This window comes from Rhea americana, unplaced genomic scaffold (genome assembly GCF_003343005.1).
Source record: "Rhea americana isolate MKP2758 unplaced genomic scaffold, rheAme1 scaffold_13, whole genome shotgun sequence".
NCBI classification, from domain to species: domain Eukaryota; kingdom Metazoa; phylum Chordata; class Aves; order Rheiformes; family Rheidae; genus Rhea; species Rhea americana.
Window position 1 is genome coordinate 1,887,196 of NW_028185372.1, and position 19,457 is coordinate 1,906,652.

Below are 19,457 nucleotides of genomic sequence, written 5' to 3' on the forward strand. Positions count from 1 at the left end.
CGGGGCCCAGGCGGGGCGGGAGCGCCTGGCGGGTCCCCGGCTTCCCGCCGCCTCCCCAGCGCCCATCACCGTCGCGTCGCGCCCGGTTGCTCCATCTCCCGTGTTGTGTTACCGAAGGGTAATAAAACGGTGCAGCGCGAGGGGGTTTTCTGCCGCCTGTTAAGTTTAGCGTCGGTATGGCTGAAGGCTTCAGTGCAAGTGGGGTTTTTCTTTCTTTCTTTCTTTTTTTCTCTTTGTTGCTGTTTCTGCAGAAAACATCTCCAGGAAATCCCGTCTTCCAGCAGCAATGTCTCCACAAGCTTCACGTGGGACTGGGACTCCAGCAAGACCTCGGAGCTCCTCTCGGGCATGGGGGTGGCYGTCCTGAAGAAGGACAAGCTGGGCAACGAAAACACCCCGCAGGACCTGCTCGTGTCGCCCTGTCCGCCCCCGAAGCGGCAGAAGGTGAAGGAGAAGGAAAAGGACTTTGTCATCGTGCGCAGGCCTCGGCTGCTTCGAGAGGCAGAGCCAGGTAGCGTTGTGCTGGTCCAGGTTTCTTTTGGCCTGCGAGAGTGATGGAGAGCAGGCACCGTAGGCCGTCAGTGCTTCGTTCTGTCGTCTTTTCTCTTTTTCCTTTTCCTTTTCCTTTTTTTTCCGCTTGTCTCAGGGAGGTGTGGTTTCCACGTCTAGTGCCTTTTGGGCTTACGCTGGCAAAAGGGTACGTAAAACAGGACTTAAACAGAGGAGATGTGTCCGAGTCTAAACCGGTGATGCCCGTGTGCCGTGGTTTGTCCCTGGCTGCTCGGGATTTGTGTCCCCGCTCAGCCCAGCCGGGCCTGAGCTTCTCCCATTCCTCTGCCCAGAGGACCCGTTCCTGGGGATGTTTCGCCGTGCAGCAGGCGGGCCGAACTCCTCACAAAACGCCGTCAGGTGAAGCTGAGCTATTGGTGCGGCTGTCCMCCGAGTAACTTGAAAGCTCTGGAGATGGGTCTTTATATGATCGTTGAGGAAAGAGGAGTCCTCGAGCCCCAAGGGACTCGGACGCCCACCTCTGACTCTGCAGGCTGTGAGGAATGCCGGAGGGCGGCATCTCCGCTCCTCCATTGCAGCTGGGCTGGGAATGGCTCGGGGAACCCTGCCAGAGAGCTATGAGGAAGGTGCAGCAAAGGGCGCAGGGCTCCCGGGCCAGAAAGGGCTGTTTGGGGAAAGAGCAGGGCGGTAACCTGCAGTGCTGGGACACTTGAAGAGGGGCTGTGGGATGTTGGGTGCCTGTCCCCGATGTTAGAATGTTTTTTCAGTCCGTGCTGTGACTGCTTAATTCAAAATAGAAAAACAGCTCTCCAGACACAAGGCTGTCCTGTGGAAGGTGGGAATGTCTTCAGACAGCCTTGCTTTTAAATGAGACAGTGAGACCTGCTTGGTCACAGGCATCTGAGCTTCGCTACCCGGGAATCTTTCCCAAGTGAATGGCAACACCTTCTGGAGCCCTGTATCTATCCCTGAGAAGCTGAGACCACATCATGTCCTTTAAGATAATTCTTGGGGATCAGTGTGCACATTTTAAGGACCACTTTGCAGTGCCGAGTTCTCCTCTGAACTTTGTGAAAGCTCACTTTGGACTCTACTCTGGAAGGCTCATGTGCATAGATAGATTGGGCTCTTTAGCAAAGAARGAAAAGACAAGAAGTCCAATACCCAATTTCTGAACCTGCCTTTTTGACTTGTCTTTCGCCTCCTGCGTGCAAGGAAGTGTATGAGCCTTAGAGAGAATTATGGAGGAAGTGATTGAGATGCTTTTGCTTTCCAAATGAGTATGTGAGTGAAGATTGCAGTTGTTTTTCAGGAAAATTATTTTTCCTTAGCTTCAGGATATATACCAAGTTGATGCTATGGAAACTTCTGCATTTGCTTGTCACACCTAGGAGGGTATTATTACCGTTTTTTCCTATAATGAAAAGATGAAAGGAGGCTAAGCAGTGTTTGGTGTATGTATAGCGTAGGGAGGGACTATAGTACTGCTTACTGAACATTTAACAACAAAGCCAAACAAGACATCTGATCAGCAGGCAAAAATGAACCAACTCTAACTAGAGTACATTCATTCTTTCCTTCAAGGTATTTCTTGGGATGCACTTCCAGATGAATTGCTATTGGCAGTCTTTGCATATTTGCCCCTAAATGATCTACTAAAAGTTTCCCTGATATGCAAGAGATGGCGTCGTCTCTCGTAAGTACTGCTTTATTTTTGCTTGGTGCTCAGAAAAACTTTGCTTCTATAGATTGTTAAGTGGTCTGGTTCTTGTCTTGTGTCTTCATGTGTAATTCAGTTGATACTGCATGCGGATTACGTGCATATATTTAAGAGATTATTCAAATATTTTGGTGTTAATAAATTTTATTGAATTTTTTCAATCTTTATCAGTCTTTTGCGATGTGGAAAGCTTTCGGTTGTTTTACTTGTAGTTCTGACCCTTGATTACTCACTAACAAGTAAAATTCTTTTCCCTAGGTTTGATGAATCTCTCTGGCAGACTCTTGATCTGACTGGTAGAAATCTGCTGCCRGGAGTGATTGGCCAGTTGTTGCCTGCGGGTGTTACTGTGTTCCGCTGCCCAAGATCCTGTATTAGCAATCCGTTGTTTAAAACCAGCAAGTGAGGCTTCCTCCGTGTTCTGGATCCTGAAATCATTAATTTCAAATAGTCTTTACTGTTTTTCTATGTATTTTTGGTTAAAATCTATACTGTTAGTAACATTTGTGATGTCTCAGTGTAGTGTGACAGAGCTGATCGCTGTGTAGGCATGTGTTGAAATAAGAGGCTCTGCATTCATCAGTCACTTATTTAAAAGCAAGTTAATGCAATTTTTGAAAGTGTATTTTGAGCACCGTCATCCACTTGAAATATATTTCTTTATTTTAGAAGCAAGAATTGTTAGACAGTTTTATATTTAAAATATATTTAAAAAAATAGTTCAAGTCCATCCGGATAGACTTACGGCTCTTGTGATGAATCTTACATTTATGTGTCTTGAAGTTAAGAGTTCAGCAGTTTTGGTTAGTAGCTTAGTAGCAAATCTAATAAGCTTAGTGTAACTGTTCATATAAGGTACAAGTGCACAAATATTTTCTGCAGATTTTGCACACATTTATTGTAGTAGAAATATTTATGTTATTTGGAACTTGAGGATTGGTTTTTAGTGTATTTTTAGTAATCCACCTTTCTCCTTTTTAGACCTCTCAGGGTTCAACACATGGATTTGTCGAACTGCACGGTGTCTGTTGCGGATCTGCAGAGTATCCTTTGTCGATGTGAGAGACTCCAGAACCTCAGCTTGGAAGGGCTAGTGCTTTCTGATGACATCATCAAGTGAGTGACATATTCAGTAATATTCAATAAATACTTTCTGTTTCGCACCACTATTTTGTGCAGGCTAGTGAATTTACACAGTTGAGAGTTGTGCTGTGGGAGTCTTTTGCAATGCCTGGTTTTAGGCAAGTAACAGAATTAGCTGGTGGGCTACATGGACTGCCTCTTTGCTCTCTGTCCTCAAAAAGGCAATGTGCAAAGGTAACTCCTTTGTAAAAGAGTTTCTCTCGTTCTCCAGAATAACAGAAACTTAGAGAAACTGCTCATCTCTGTAGGGTATTTATGTCCTTTGGCTGTTCCCACAGCAAAACAACTTCTATTTTCCCATTTCTGCACTCCCAGAGCACACGTCTCTTTCTATTTTAAGGGGTCCCAGCAACTTCCCTGCCAGGTGCTTGTGTGTTTCTGCTCCATTTCTCACTTTTTTGTGACCTTCTTTTTGAGTATCTGGAAAACTATAATTTCTGTCAGGCAGATGAGCTGCTGTTTGGTTAAACTGGAAAGACAGTGACATATGTGCAATCAGCCTCTTGTTCGATCATGTCAGGTGATTGCAGAGGAGCCAGGGACCTCAGGTCAAATGGCAGACATTCTAGGTGTCTCACATTCTTCTTTTGAATTTTTCAGCACTTTCCTTGCTCTAGGGAAAAGATAAATAAAGATAAATAAATAAATAAAGCACAACTAAACCAATATGCTTTGGTTTTTGATGCCGGAAAAAAGTGCCTGAAAACTGCGTACTAATTATGTATGGAGTACAGTTTATTGCCTTATGGACAAATGGGTAGGGTGTTTTTCTGTTTGGCCAAGTGCATGTCTGCTCTAGTGTAGTAAACAGATGTGTTCAGGAGGATCCTGTTTGGACATGTTTTGTACTGCAATAACCACCATCTTAGAAAGAGATGGCTTCAGATGGGGTGATTGCTCAGTCTTTTGTAGAGGTACGGTCACTTCTGATAAGCCATAGGGTTTGTTTATTGGCTTACAACAGCAGAAGGTGAAAAGAAATTCTGTTTCCTTTTTAAACACAGCAGTTTTTAAATATGAAGACTTATCAGGATCATCAGGTAAACGGGCAAATATTCCTTTCCAAGTATGGAGTCTAAATACTTCATGACTCTACAGTTGGTCAGTTTAATAAAGACATAGTATTGCATGTTAGATAAAAAACTCTGAGCCTGGAATCTTAGCTTTTAACATCCTAGCAATGCAAGTGATGTCCCAACACTTAAGTTTGATCTGACTTTTCTTTTTTCTCTCCTACAGGAGCATTGCTCAGAATCCCAGTTTGATGCGACTAAATCTCTGTGGGTGCTCAGGGTTCTCTGCAGAAACCCTGGAGTTGATGTTGAGCAGTTGTTCTGAGTAAGATAAAAACAGTTTTTGCTATTCCTGCTTACTGCTATTCCTGAGAGAAATTATATCTGTTCTTTTTCCCTTTTTTTTCCTTCCCCCTTCTCCCCCTTTTTTCCCCTTTCCCCTCCCTTTTCTCGCTCCTTCTCCCCCCACTTCCTTTTCTTTGTTGCATAGGCATCCCCATTGTACTTCTTCCTAAGAGAGATACTAAGAGACCTGTTTGTGTTCCCAAATGTCTGACAGTTTATTATTAGCTGAATAATCAGATAATTTGTTTCCATCAAGCTACTTCCTTTTTTAACAGCAAAAAGAAAGTCTTGTTGCTGGATAGAAGGTGCGTACATACCTTTGATTATCTTGCAAATCCGATTTTTCTCAGTGAAAGCAATATGTCATCCTCAAAAGCGAAAGCRTGTGTTTTGCGACTGGAAAGTGAAGTCTGAAATCTCCCTTTATACACAGAATACAGCATGGATGACAGAAAACATTATGCTCTTCCATCTATGTTAAAATAATCCTTCAATAACCTATAATACCCTTCTGCTCTATGAAGTGCTGTGTTCAGATTGACAGATCCAGTGATTAAACCATCTGCTGTCAGGAAGTCACTGAACCCCAACAGATCTGGGATTTGTATTTAGTCTTTCTGCTGACTTCCTGTGAGATGCTTGACAAACTACTTAATTTTTGCTTTGGCAAAAACATGTTTTTAATCAAACTACTGCGAGTTTGTGGACAGACAAATCCTTAATCTCTTTCTGCCTTGCCTCATGGACAGATAATGCTTTCTATTGCTTGGTCTGATTACTTGGATCATAAGCGCTTTAGGGAATRGCTGTCTCTGTACAGTGCACAGTGCATAACACTCGGAAAACCGGATCTGGGCTAGGAATGCTAGTGGCAGTGTATACCTATTTTTTTTAACAACGGAGCGGAAGCCATATAGTTTGTGTATATGTTGGTTTCACCACTATGTGCTCTCCTAAGGTATACTGTGGGAGAGCATCTTACTGCTTTAATGATTTACTTTTTTGTTTACATAAAGCTTGCCACCCAAAGGCTCTGGTTGTRCTGTTTGCTGTGTCTGTATCCTCTGGTTACATCTACAGTGCCTGCACGTGCACGCGCGCACGCACACACGCACAAAAAAAAGTCTTTGTCCATGTCCTTGAATGGTGCTAACCTGTAAATATGAAGCATATGAAGAGAGTTAGGGTCACAACTTGGCCAATGCTTACATAAAACTGTAAAATATTTTATATAATTAAGATTGCTTGGTCACCTGACCAACACTAATATTGGATAGCTAGTGGTGGTGGGGTTTTTTTTCCCCCTTTAAATGTGAACACTTATTCAGTAGGAACTGATTCAGGTCACCAGCCAGAAACAAGATGAAAAGATAGTCTTTGTTTTTGGTGGTCTCATGAGACAACCATTTCACTTCCTAAAGTATTATGGAATCAGTTTGGAAAGGGGCCTGGGAGGTTACTTCAGCACCCTGCCCAGAGCACGGTTTGAATTCAGCACCAAGCAGGTTGTTTATGGCTTTCTCTGATCAGGTTGTGAAAATCTCCAAGGACAGAGATTCCACAGCTCGCTGTGCAACCTGCTCCAGTGCTTAATTGTTGTAAGACTGAAATTTACACTCATTAATAGCAACTTGGTAGTAGAAGTTTTTGCCTTAAAATTATCAATGTAGTAGATAAATATCAGAACTCAAACTGTAATACATCTATTTCACTCATGCTTCCAAATAACCTTCTGGTATTTTTCTATAGATTGGAGGAGCTGAACTTGTCTTGGTGTGACTTTACAGCTGCCCACGTCAAAGCAGCAGTCAATCATGTTACTTCAAAAGTAATCCAACTAAATTTAAGTGGGTACAGACAGAATCTACAAATATCAGGTAAATAGCAGCATGGCAAACCATTATCTCATTCTAGGGGAAAAGATATATTGGATTTTAAGTATGAGCTGATTTGTTGAGCTAAACATCAAAGCAGGCTTTTTATTTGCTTCTGGTTGGCATCTGCTGTATATAGTAGAAATATGATGCAGTAATAGTGATCTTTCGCTCAGTGTAGTGTGATGTTCTTGCTATCACAGAATCTTACTCTTGTCTCCTGCTCAGCTATGAGGGATGAGGTAATTTGTCCCTCAATTTAAAAATGAGTAGGTGAAAGCTTGTTTGATCTTCATTTGGAGGTGGAGCCTGCACTTCTGAACCAAGTCCTGCAAGCAGGATCTGTTGGGTCACATGTTCCACTRTGGAGTGTGGTCCTCTAGATTTGTGGGAAAGAGTTCAGTTCTTGGAGTCATCCTAAGTTAAGGCTTCTGCTCTTGTGGTTGCTGAAGGTGTCTTCTGGAAATGAACAGATGAAATAGCTACTTCAGTTTCAGCCTGGCATGATGTCCTAAAAAATGCTGGGGAAAGGGCTCAGCAAAATGGACAAAAGCATAGATAAAGGATGAAAAGGCTTTGATGGTCAAGAAAAATGAATTATCTCAATGAGCAAATGTGACAATAGGGCATTGACTCACAAGCAGTGAAGTCCCTACCTACAAGCTGTGGTCTCCCTTTGATCTGTTTAAATCTCACACAGACCTTGCATGCATTCCGCTTGTGGGGAAATACACCATTCTGCTTCRTATCTCCGCCTCAAAACTGTAAAAAAACACAATACCTCCTCTCCTCCTCCAAGCTATTTGGCCTCCTTGCCAAGGAATTCAAACCTTATGTTGTTCTGATCATTAAAGAGATCACGTGGCCTTTTGTTTGCAAAACAATTTCTGTGAGAAAATTATTTAATAAAACCTATAGGGTATAAGATTGGAGCATGGTTCACTAATCATCATCATTTAAGTATTATTACCTCTAGTTTTTGCACATGAGCTCTGAAATACCAAAACTTTCTCTTGGATGCTTATACTCAGTTTCCTAATAGTGGCCTTTTGGATGCTATCAGATATGCTATCTGCAGAAAATGACAAAAGCTCCAAGGAACTTAAAATTTTAATTAGGAAAACCATAGCTCTCTGTCATGAGAAAGAACTTCTTTGTGCGTGTGAAAATGGAGACATCTGTAAAAACTAACATTTTAAGCACATTGACATAATTTTAAGCATTAAAGAGTATTTGAAGTGTTGAAAATTTGAAGTGAAGTGGTACAGAAGTAACTTTCACTGTATGTAAGATACTTCAGGCATCTCAATCAATTGTCTAGTAGATTTCTACAGTAGCMACATTTAAATTGCTTGCTTGCTAAGTTTCTGATACAACTGATTCTGGATACAGTTTTTTAGACTATCAGTCTGTTTGGCCAAAGGATTGAAAACAGTCCCTGTGCAGTTTCTCAATAGGTAGATCCTATGTTTTAAATCTGCAGTATGAATCTCTGATGAAAAATTGGATTTAAGATGTGGGGTTCCAGTAGAGAAGATATACATGAACATAAATAGAGCTGAGTATTTCAATCTCCATATAAAGCATGTCTGTCTTGTTACTGAAAAATGTGCTGACTCTTTGCAACGTCTTTTCAGATGTTAAGATACTGGTGGAAAGATGTCCTTCTCTTGTGCATTTAGACCTAAGGTAAGAAACCCTGTGCAGCTTGTATTCAAAACTTTACCGTTCAGGGGATTTCTCATTCTATGTTGAGCAGTAGCTGAGAGTAAGAGTAGAATTTCACAGCCAGAAAACAGTTTCTCAGCAAGCCTACAGAAGATTTCCTGTTTTGCATGACATAAGTTGGAGCAGGTAACATTAGTGTGAAGATTTGTTTGTCACTTGGGCATATATGTTAAATACACAATGGATTTGTCACATAAAAAGTGTTAGGAGTCAGTAGGTAGAGTGAAAGATTACTTTTCACACATACAGCTTCTGAGTCTAGCGCCCTACTTCAGCTCCGATACAAACTTGTTACGTGGCAATAAAATTGTAAAAAGTATATTTTGTTTTTAAGCTGGTCAACTAAATCTTTTGAAATCTGAAGTGTAAAGTAATTGTTGTTGCCTGAGTTCTGATGCAGAACATCTGCATCCAGAGAAGCTGCTGCTTCACTTCCCCTTCAACAAAAATCAGAATCCCCCCCAAGCATGCACTTTAGAGATGGGTCATTTCCATAACAAGCAAGAAAGCGCTTAAATGGTGGAAAAAGAAGTTGACATTCATTAAACTTTACAACTTTGGAAATATCAAATTTGCTGCTTCTTTGTAGTTAAAGAACAACCTCTAATTCATATGCTCTCCTGTGTGCAGTGACAGCGTGATGTTGAAGCCTGAGTGTTTCCAATATTTTCATCAACTCATCTTCTTACAGCATCTGTGTCTTAGCCGATGTTACCAGATATCGCCTGCTGCCTTAGTGTAAGTAATCTTTAAAAGGCTTTGGTTCACTGTTCGTAGAGAGGGTACGTTGAACTAAACCAACTTTACTTCACACTTAAAAATTGCAAGTACTATTTTGAAAAAGAACTTACTGGTGTGAAGAATTAGGAATAAAGGGCAGAGAAAAAAGAACCTGATTGCTAGAGCGTCTCCCTTCCAGAATCCGGACTGCAACCAAAGGGGGCTGAGAACGTGTCTGTGATGTGAGCCCACATGCATGAAGCTCACCGCTCAGTGTGTGCATCATGTCTCCCCTTAATGGTATTATACTACTGGTATTTATTTCTCTTGGGTAGAGCTGGAGGTTCCAGTCCTGCCAGTGACCAGTAATAGTGTCAGTATTATGCAACTGTGTATGRGTGTAAATTCAGGTGCTCAAGTTAGGAAGTGTGAGTTTCTGGGGAAGCCTCTGGCACATTCTTGGTCAAATATGTGTCAATACAGCTGTTAATTGTGGAGCAATGGGAGGTGAGGTCCTTTGGAAAAGTTAATAGAGTGGATAGTTCTCAATGAACAACTAATCCGCACATATTCCTCTGCTTTTGCTGTGTCTCTATCAGTTATTGGTTGCCATTGAAACACAGATTTAGAGTTATTTACAGCTAGAGGTTTTTATGCTATTTGTTATTAGAGCTGTGCATCTCTGGCCTGTTTTGAATCTGTAAGTGCATGCCTTCAACTATCAAGCTTTGATTTGACCATAAAGCCTGGAAGGATATTTGACCATAAAGCCTGGAAGATGCAGTGTTCTGACTCTTAGATCAGCAGTGACCAGGAGTGTACTTAGGAACCAACCTGAGTCATTAAAAATAGTGGAAATCTAGGAACACAACACTTTATGTTGTTTTAAAATAGTCTACACAGCTTTCTCTTGTTTCTTTCACTATCCTGTGAGGAATCTCATATTCACATAGGATTCTTTTTTTTAGATTTTTGKCAGCAGATGAGTGTTGTATGGAGCTCCTTCAGACTGCCTTCTGTACTGTTCTTCCCCAGCAGCTTTCCTTCCTGTTCCCCTTCCCCCAGCTGCTTGCTGTGTGTGGCCTGCCTCACACACAGTTCCTTCCCTTCCTGCTGTCACAGTTTGTTACGATAAGTTGATATGATCCCTATAGCAGGAAGCCATATTGCAGGAAGCAAGCACTTAGAAATGCTATTTAGAGTGAGRGTAACACCATCAGCCATGGCTTTGTCTGGCAAACCTTGAGAACTTCCAAGGGTGGAGATCTCATAAGGTCTTCCTGTTTCAGTGCTTCGCTAACTTCCCTCTAAAAAGTTTTTCTTAATGCACAGCCTGAACCTCCCAAGGCTTGGGACACCAGTGCTTCTTATCATGTGTCTGATGCTACCAGAAAGAATTGGAAGGCTCTGTCCTCTTTGTAGCTACCTGTCAAGTAACTGGAGGCTGCAGCTGGACCACTCCTTCACCTCCTCTTTGCCAGACTCAAGCCCTGCTCCCTGAACTTCTCTTGTGTCCTAGATCCTGTGCATCCTTTCCTCCAATTTCTTAGTATGGCCTGGGAGGGGGGGGCAGAGGAAGAGGGGCCAAAACCGTGAGTGTCTGGTTGACTGTGGCCTCATCAGTGCCAAGGGGCATAACTCCTCTAAGTTCACTGGCCACGCYTCATGTGTGCAGCTTGTGTTACTCCCAAGGAGAGTGCTCTGCTGGCTGCTGCTAAGTAAGTAAGTAAAAGTGTGGTGTTCCTCATAGTCCCCATCTGGGCTGCAGCTCAGCAAGGTGGTTCCTAGCCTGCACTGGTGGCAGCACTTTCCTTTTCTTCTTACTGAATTTTGTGAGGTTTCTGTTCACCCAGTCCTCAGCTTTATCAGTCTGTTCCACGTTTCAGTCATCTTTTTATCCTTTTCTTTCTTACTGACTTTTTGGGTTGAGAGCTTGCACAACTGAGGACTGGTTCATGAGCAGGTCTGTTATGTACTGGTGAAATGGCTCACATCTAACTAAAGCAAGGATGCAGAAGACACAACTGGCCTAAGATAGTGGCATTATTCCAGCTGGAGGTCTCCAGTACCTCAGGGATCCTCTGGAGATTCAGCAGGTTACAAAAATGCTGTCAACTAGCAGCAAGAATATTCAGCATGCAGTAACTGCATAGGTGCCAGAGGGGATGTTTACTTACTTTGTGGATTTTTTTTTTTTTTTTTTAAAGTGTGCTTTTTTTGGGGTAGAGGACACAGTGGGGGGACTTGAAGGGGGGGAAGTCTTTTGTTCGTTCTTTTCTTGCATTTTTAAGCTCTGCTGAGATGAAGGCAGGAAGGCTAGAAAAGCTTATTGTGCTCTAATAGCGCTGTAAATATTTGTTTACAGAGCCTTGGAAGAGGATTAGGTAACTGAGCTGAAGGAGTTATAAAACCCAGATTATTTACTTGGTGGGACCAAGCGGTTGCAGTCTGTAAGGGCTCTGAGCAAGGATGTGAGTCTTACAAAAAAGATCAACAGGAACAGTGATTCCCTTTGGAAAAAAGGTCTGCCCAAATGGGAATCTGAAGAACCTTTAACGTGGATGGTAGTGTGCTATCACGGTGACAGCTTGTGTATCCTGTATCTTTTGCCTTCTGCTTTCATCTAAATAGTTGCTTATACATGCAGATACACAGTTCACATGATTGCTGGGCAAACATTAAGCAATAGAGGCGCCAGGGCTGGCTGCTTATCAAAACATGATGACAAATTGGAGATTGACAGTCCCCACTGGCTTGTGTACTGCAAGCCATGTGTTGAAATTTCATCTGGGTCAATTCCTTCCACTTGTTCAAAACATTTAACTCTGGAGAAATGAAAGAGGAGGAGCCAGTTTGTTTCCATTGTGTGCGAGAAAGAACAGCAAGAAGAAATTTAACCACTGGTTTCAGCAACAAGCAGTTTAAATCCTATTTAAATGACCCTTAAATACAGCAGTGCTTATATAGATCTCATATTTTTTTTTAATTCTTCAGTTTTCTATTTTAAGCTAGTGGTTTGTCAGTTAACCTTACTTTCCTGAACTACCAGTACAGAGAACAGGGTTTCAGTTAAATAGGTATTTTTTAGAAGTAGGAAAGGACATTTATTCCAAGTAGTTACTTGCCTTATTTTGAAAAATTTAGTTCAAGTGTATTTAGCTAGGTTGGGTATAGAATACAAATATATATATATATATATATATATATATATATATATATATATTTTGCAGGCTAACAACTGCTTTATTGCTCTTTTTTCTAGAGAACTTGGTGAAATTCCTTCATTAAAGACTCTTCAGGTATTTGGAATAGTGACTGATAACTCCCTGCAGATTCTCAAGGAAACGCTTCCTGACTTGAAGATCAATTGTTCACATTTTACAGCRATCGCAAGGCCAACTGTTGGCAATAAAAAGAACCATGAAATTTGGGGCATCAGATGCAGATTGACACTGAGAAATCCTAGCAGTTTATGATCATGTGTGATTCACTGGATGCTATGGACATGCTGGGTGTAGTGAGGCTCCTTGCAAAGGCAGAGTGCTGGAGTATCTTTAATTCTTGGTCTTGTGCCTTAATATAATTTCATAAATATTTTTACAGTATTTTTTTACTTAAAGCATTTAGAAATCTTATGAGCTGTGAGCAAGTGTAGAGATTTTTTTCAAAACCCTTGTTTTAGAACAGCTTTTTAAAATATTTTTGAAACAATCATAACTATGAAACCTCTGGCAGCTGTTGCAGGTTCTGATGCAGCTTTCTTTGCTCTAAGGTGTTCTAAAGGTGCTTTTGTTCAACTCTTCCAAATCTTCTACTCTTAAAAAGGCTTGCAGTGCTGCTAGATACCTTAATAAGGCTCATTATGGAACAGTCTTGATCTGGGTTTGCAGAGCTCAAACTGAATAAGGATATTAAACCTATCCGAAGTCTTAATTGAATAAGATACAGTTATAAGAGACAATCTACTGTTTSTGAGGACAGAGGAGTCAGCTTGGGCTCCAGCTGCTTCTGAATTCATTCAATCTGAAAACAGGAAGGGAGCATGGGAAGGGAGATCTACACAAAAGCAGCTAGGAGGCAGCTGAGTACTATACAAGTTCCAAGCAGTATAAAGGAGCTACAGTGACACCTTTCTCTAACAGGCCACAAAGTAACTCCTATTTTTAGCATTCCTCCTTGATAGTGAAATATAGAACTTGATAGCCACCATAAACTTTTACAGATGCTTACTATAAACAGGTTTCAGKTTTTTTTTAAATGTAGCCTTGCCAGATTTTCTGACTAAATGTTACTGAAACTTAATGTAATTTTTTCTGGCTTCTGCAAGCTTCAGGAAGCCTCAGTTGGGAAGTATGATCTCATCTCAGATAAGACTTCATACAAAAGCTATCATATTTTCTTTAATGAATATAGATCTCAGACCAACAACACAACCATACCCAGGACTGCAGCATAAACGAGCAGTGGAAGGAAGAAAGCCTTTGGTGCTACTGAGGGACACCTCCTTTTTTCTAATAGCTTAAGTTTTTTTTAAATCATTCCACTTCTTGTATCTGTAACATTAACCCAGCATTGCTTTAGTTTTTTTCTTTAGCTTTTCATGCCTGCCTCCTTATTTAGTGAAAAAAAAAGTTTGAAAAATGAAATCTAAGGATAAGGACAGGCAATTCCATCAAATAAAACTTTGATCTGTCTGTCTCTGGTGTCCTCCTGCAGGAGCAGGCTCTGTTGCACCACACACAAGCATTAGCTTCCTGGCATGAAACTTTTATCTTGCAACCACTGGTACAACATGAACACACTGTCCTCATTCCAATGAATGCAAGAGGCAGGTGGTAAATTCATTCATGGATATTTGAGGTGAGGTACAGTGAGAATGGTTAGATAGGTATAGCTTGTAGTCCTTACAAAAAAAAGGAGTTATGGGCAAATTACCCTGTGAAAGTTGGGGGGGGAAGCAGTAGGAATTTGGAGGCTATTGGACATTTTATTACTTCAGTTTGCAGTCTTATGCCTTAAACTGCTTACAAAAAAAAAAAAACCCACCTTTGAGCTGGCAGCACAGCATTGCTGTAACTTCTTCCCCCTCAACACAATGTAACCACATGAATCTCYTGCATTTAAATAAAAACCTACAAAATTACTATACTGTACCTGTAATGACTGAAGGATGGGAGGTTTTCCCAATTTGACACCAGCTTTGTGACATGCATAAAGAAAAGCAGAAATTTGTCCAAGCAATGAAAAAAATGACACTAACAAAAAGGATACCATCACCAATACACTTAGTATTTAATAGACTGTACACCACTTAAAGACAGAACTGGGTTAGTACTATGGCTTTAGCTTCTGAAAGTTTTTTTTTTTTTTTTTTTTTTGAAATATCAAATATTGGCAGAGTACAAGCATCTGTATTGCAGGTTTATTGGTTACAACAGTGGCTGCAGCAGACAATGCAAATCCTCTGGCTATGATGCAGCACTGACATATTTCTAAATGAAGAGTTTGGTATTTGGTACTCCCAGGCAAACAATACTGAACTCTACCACAGAGACAAATCAGGTAAATGTATCATATATTCAGCTGCCTGTAACTTGCAATGCAATTTTAACTTTTTTCTACAACAGTTTCTAGGTCCTTACGCCTTCTTTAGGTAAAATTCAGAGATTTAAGAAGTAAGGCACAAGACTTTCTAACAGTTATTACACTTTAATTTTATTACATAATGTATAAACACCACTTTAAAAAGCAGAGAATGACAGGTTTATTTTAGCAGAACACAGAAGTGCGGACCAGCACTAAATGAAAACAGACCAGGGATTTGAATCAGCAGGTAGAAGAGAGACAGAGTTGATTACCAGACTAGGCAAATTAAATCACCATTAAACCAACACTCAAGTCACATCACAGAACACTATCAGGTAAATTGTCTGTACTGTATTCCTTTGTAATAAAGGGTTTTTAAAAAGGATTTTATAGTTCTTTATTAAAAGCTAGCCCTGCTTACTGATTATCTACTATAGATCTCTGACCCATCCTAGTTATTTAAATCAAGCATTCACCAGTAAATGCTTCAACAGAAGTGCAATTAAATACAGACACAAAGCCAGCAGAGGACACTCATGAGTAGGTCATGTTTCCATTTCACTATGTAATGTTTAGGAACTTAACTGTGAAATCTCTTACTAAACCCTAAACCCTCTGGCCTTAAACCAGATTATACTTAGGGTCTATAGGACTTGGAAAAACAGTGCCTTTTAGAATCAGCATTCAGAATAAGGAATGATATAGTTAAGAGAATGACACCCTACTCAGTCTCCATTTAAACATTACAGAGCTCTGATTAAGTAGGGAAAAGAACTTGTGCCATAAATTTTAATCCATGTAGGTGTTCAAGGGCACTTTAAATATCTAAATCCCAAATAAGCCTCTGGTCTAACAGTTAGTAACAAAGTCCTAGGAAGTTATAAATTCTTTTTTTTTTTTTTTTTTAAAAAAAAAAAGCATACTGACTGGTATACTAGACAGAGGCACATAAGCCATCATTTAGCTGGTTATAGATGGATTAGGAATAACTAATCCCCTAGTTTCTGGGCAACCTACTTTCTAAAGGATTAGTCATTCACATCTTTACCTTTAGAGTAGTTTTGCAGATTACTTTAGACATACAAAGAGCTTTATTCTCACAGTTTCCAGAATTTAAAAGTTTCTAGAGAATATTTGACTACTTTGATTTTCCCCTTCCCATTTACAATTCAGATAACTCAAGCAGATATTGCAARTAACACTTCAATCACCAGCACACTTAAAAGATGATGTGCACAAAACAGTGATAGCTTATTGAAAAGGCTGTATCAGTATCCCATTTTTCTAGAATTCAATGGTCTTGTCAAATCCTTTTCCTCTAAACTCTTTCAGAGTGAACTCTGAAGGGGGAAAAACACTGGTGGAAGGGAGAAATCCTTTATCCACTTCTTCCACTTACAAAAATCAGTTTACATTTTTGTGATTGGCAATAAATACATTGATTGGCCACACTGGAGAATATTTCCATTAGATCTGAGAACATCTGTTACAGAAGCCTCTCCAGAAGTATTTTTAGGGAATCTGCCTTTTAGAAATAGATCTGTAGTAAACAAACAAACAAAAAAAAAATTGATTCAAGTCATGTACCAGAAGAGTTCCAGCTGTAGGAAACATTTTCTCAAATTCTGCCTTCTCCTCTATGCATTAATCAGCATGAACTTCTAAAGGCAGTCACAGTTTACAGTTTAAAACATTATTTAAAAGTCAATTCCCTCTTTTAAAATCATAGAGCTTTTTTTTTTTTGTATTAAAAACCTTGTTTACCTAACAGATATGTAATCAGAAGCATATGAAGTTAGYTATAATTTGCTGCCAATTGAACGAGTAGAATTCAGCATGGGGTTCAGAAAGGAAGCATTTTATGGGGTAGTTAGAAACTCATACTTGGAAGACAGAGAAAACCATATTGTTAACCTGCACTCCAACTACTACACCTAGCACATCTCATTCTTCTGTAGTGACAAAGCAGCTCAGAAGCCAAAATTCCAAACCATTTTATTTACTAAGGCCTTTTAGTGATAGTTACCTACATAAACTGTTGTGACTGAACACCTGGAAACCAGTTACCCCATTCGGTGAAGAAGCATACATTACTTCAATACACTTTTTTTTAGATAAGTATTCCTGTTAAAGGGCTTAAGAACACCCTTAGGTTTCAAGTCTCTCTATCCTAACAGCAACGGTGAGAGCTAACTCATTCAAGGTATGTGAACAGAGCTTCTAAAAACTAAACAGATGAAAGTTAATGCAAATCTATACAGTAAGGAAAAAAAAAACGAGAGCCAAAAGATCTGTCATAAGTTATATGAAAACTATAAAGTTGTGAAATTTTTGAAAAGCATATAAAAAGTTTGTATTTCCATTTTTGTTAGGTATCAGAATTTACCAAAAAAATCTATGTATCCTTGCATCAAGTTATTCAATCTTGACAGTCAACTTTTCTACAAAAGTATATGTATGAAGGTGTTTAGTTTTATCAGTCCCAGACTGCTATAAAAAAACTGTACATCTGAATATTTAATGCTACTCAATATCTGAACCCATCTACCTAAGTTTAAAAAGATGCTCTTTCATGTTTGCCTTACAGGTTATAAGTGTCAATTTTCACTGAAGTTGTAAGACTTCAGATGCATTTTTTTTACACCAGATGCAAAACAGCTTAAGTATCAGGGTTCTAAAATTTCCCCATCTGAAGGAAAGAAAAGCATCTCAAGCTTCTCTCAAATGCTCTTGCATCCAAAAAAAGCTAACTTCCAACTTAATACAGCACTGTGACATGCTGTCTATCTCCAGGAGTTCCCTCTCTGGATCCAGAATTGTTTCAACAGAAAACACATTCGGGTCCCTCATTCTTCCAGCAGAACAGTGCACAGTGCATCCTCTGTATCAATCAATATTGAAGCTATTGCCCCATCATTAAACTCAAAAGATGTTCCTCCATCTATGACCATACATGCATCCCAACAACGGGAACGGACACAGACTCTGCAAAAAAAAAACAAAAAAAGTTTCTCATTAAATAGCTTAAGTATTGAGATACTTCACACAAGCACTTATTTGAATACATGGGCTGGTTCTTATGCATTTCTTCAGATGGGTCAGTAAACCCTCAATTACCCAGGATCCCATAGGACAAACATTATTTGCTCAGCATGCTGCAGAAGAATTTGACAGGGTACTAAGTACCGAGAGAATACCAGACACAGACATACAGACATAGCAAAGTCTAGAGAAGAGTGAAGGATCTGATCAAATGGAGAATCCTCTCTACCAAAGGACAGCAAGGACAGCTTATGCAACACCACTCAATACTGAAACAGTTTAGCGGTCTTGAAATCTGGCAATCCCATTTAATACTGATTTGCATAATAGATCTTTTAAAGAAATTTAGCAGAGTTCTAATTTTAATATTCACTAGAACACAGTTTCAACTAGCAATACTAGATTTCCAGATAATTTGTGTATTAATTTATTTTATTTTATAACATCAATCATTCAGACAGAAGGGAAAGTCATTTCAAACACAAAGTTGAAGGTCAGAATGCTTGCCAACCACTACCATGAATAGGTATGGCAATATACTACTGTCAATATTAAATGAGTTTGACTACCTAAGCTAACAGAAAAATTCTGCTTGTGTACTTTACAACAGTTCTACTACTGGGCAAACCAGAGTAAAGTTAACCTTTCTCTTCGCTTACCTTTAAAAAGAAAATGAACTGAACTGTTGGCATTTATTCTTTCAAACATGTGGAAGGGAGAAGCAACATTAAATAGCAAGCTCTCCAAACTTTTTTCATGCTGCTAGATGGGAAGTAGTAGTGATGCCAGAGCAATTGTAAGACTTCAGTCTCACATGGATTCAATTGTTCCTTGTTTAAACCTTGGTCTAGAGAGGCTATCCTGATCTCAAAATTTAATTCAACAGTTATCTAAAAATTTAAGTTTCATGGATACATCTATCACAACCATAAGAGCTTGGAATTATGGCCGTAATTTCAAAGGTTAAGGTGTTAATTGGTCTGGCATCACTCTAAGAACGCAGCACACACAAATCCACTGACACATCCCCACTACCATGTTAGCACAGGTCTTCACACCCAAAGCTATTACTTTCCCTACATTTAGTTTAGAAGCTAGGTTTCAGCTGCCTTTTACTGAATACCATAAGCCTCAGAAACTTTACTCAAATCTGCACCCAYGCCCTCTTGCAAAACCTTCCTGAAAAAATAAAGGACAACCTTTAAGAAAACATACTATTTGGCAAACAGCCATCCTTACATTTGTTTAATGTAGCTTCTATCTCAATTATGCAGTACTTTTATCGATCAACCCTATTTAGATACTATATTCCATTCTCACTACATAAAGGTCAAAAATCTATGAAATTTCCTTTCAGTACAACTTCATTAACCCATGGGAAACTAATCAGCTGTTCAGAACTGGATGCACATCAATACTTTGTCTTAAGAGTTCTTTGAAAATTGCTTACTGAGTGGGTCATAAAAACATAAAGACTCACCCTAACTTCATTAAATTTGTGTTTTTAACCATACCTGAAATTGTATCCTCAGAGGAAGTGAAATTAGACAAGATAATCAAAAGCAGCAAGCAACAGGTTCAGAAGAAATAAAAGATGACATTTATTCATACAGCGCTAACTTGTGTAATTCCTTGCTACAGATGTCATAGCTGCCAAAAAGTTACGAGTTTGAAGGGGAAACTGGACAATTTCATATTAAAGAAGTCCACTTAGAATACACAGAAACCACCTCTACTCCCTGCTCAAAAATCCTGAAGCATGGGAGGCATATATTA

At 39.7% G+C, this 19,457-nt stretch overlaps 2 protein-coding genes across 3 annotated transcripts in view; one reads left to right on the forward strand and one right to left on the reverse strand.

Moving 5' to 3' along the window:
* Positions 1-13,747, forward strand: part of SKP2 (S-phase kinase associated protein 2) — a 15,857-nt gene extending 2,110 nt beyond the window's left edge. Inside the window, exons 2-11 of the mRNA XM_085297695.1 lie at positions 11-118; positions 252-511; positions 2,095-2,206; positions 2,489-2,632; positions 3,212-3,346; positions 4,613-4,711; positions 6,481-6,608; positions 8,243-8,294; positions 8,964-9,071; positions 12,316-13,747. Of these exons, the coding sequence (XP_085153821.1) occupies positions 11-118; positions 252-511; positions 2,095-2,206; positions 2,489-2,632; positions 3,212-3,346; positions 4,613-4,711; positions 6,481-6,608; positions 8,243-8,294; positions 8,964-9,071; positions 12,316-12,529 (1,360 nt within the window). The 3' untranslated portion in view covers positions 12,530-13,747. The remainder of the gene's footprint in view (positions 1-10; positions 119-251; positions 512-2,094; positions 2,207-2,488; positions 2,633-3,211; positions 3,347-4,612; positions 4,712-6,480; positions 6,609-8,242; positions 8,295-8,963; positions 9,072-12,315) is intronic.
* A 1,003-nt stretch (positions 13,748-14,750) lies between these two features.
* The window catches only part of NADK2 (NAD kinase 2, mitochondrial), a 37,228-nt gene continuing 32,521 nt past the window's right edge, over positions 14,751-19,457 (reverse strand). For both annotated transcript variants that reach the window (XM_085326320.1, XM_085326319.1), the window contains exon 12: positions 14,751-17,624. In XM_085326320.1, the coding sequence (XP_085182446.1) occupies positions 17,486-17,624 (139 nt within the window). In that variant the 3' untranslated portion in view covers positions 14,751-17,485. The remainder of the gene's footprint in view (positions 17,625-19,457) is intronic.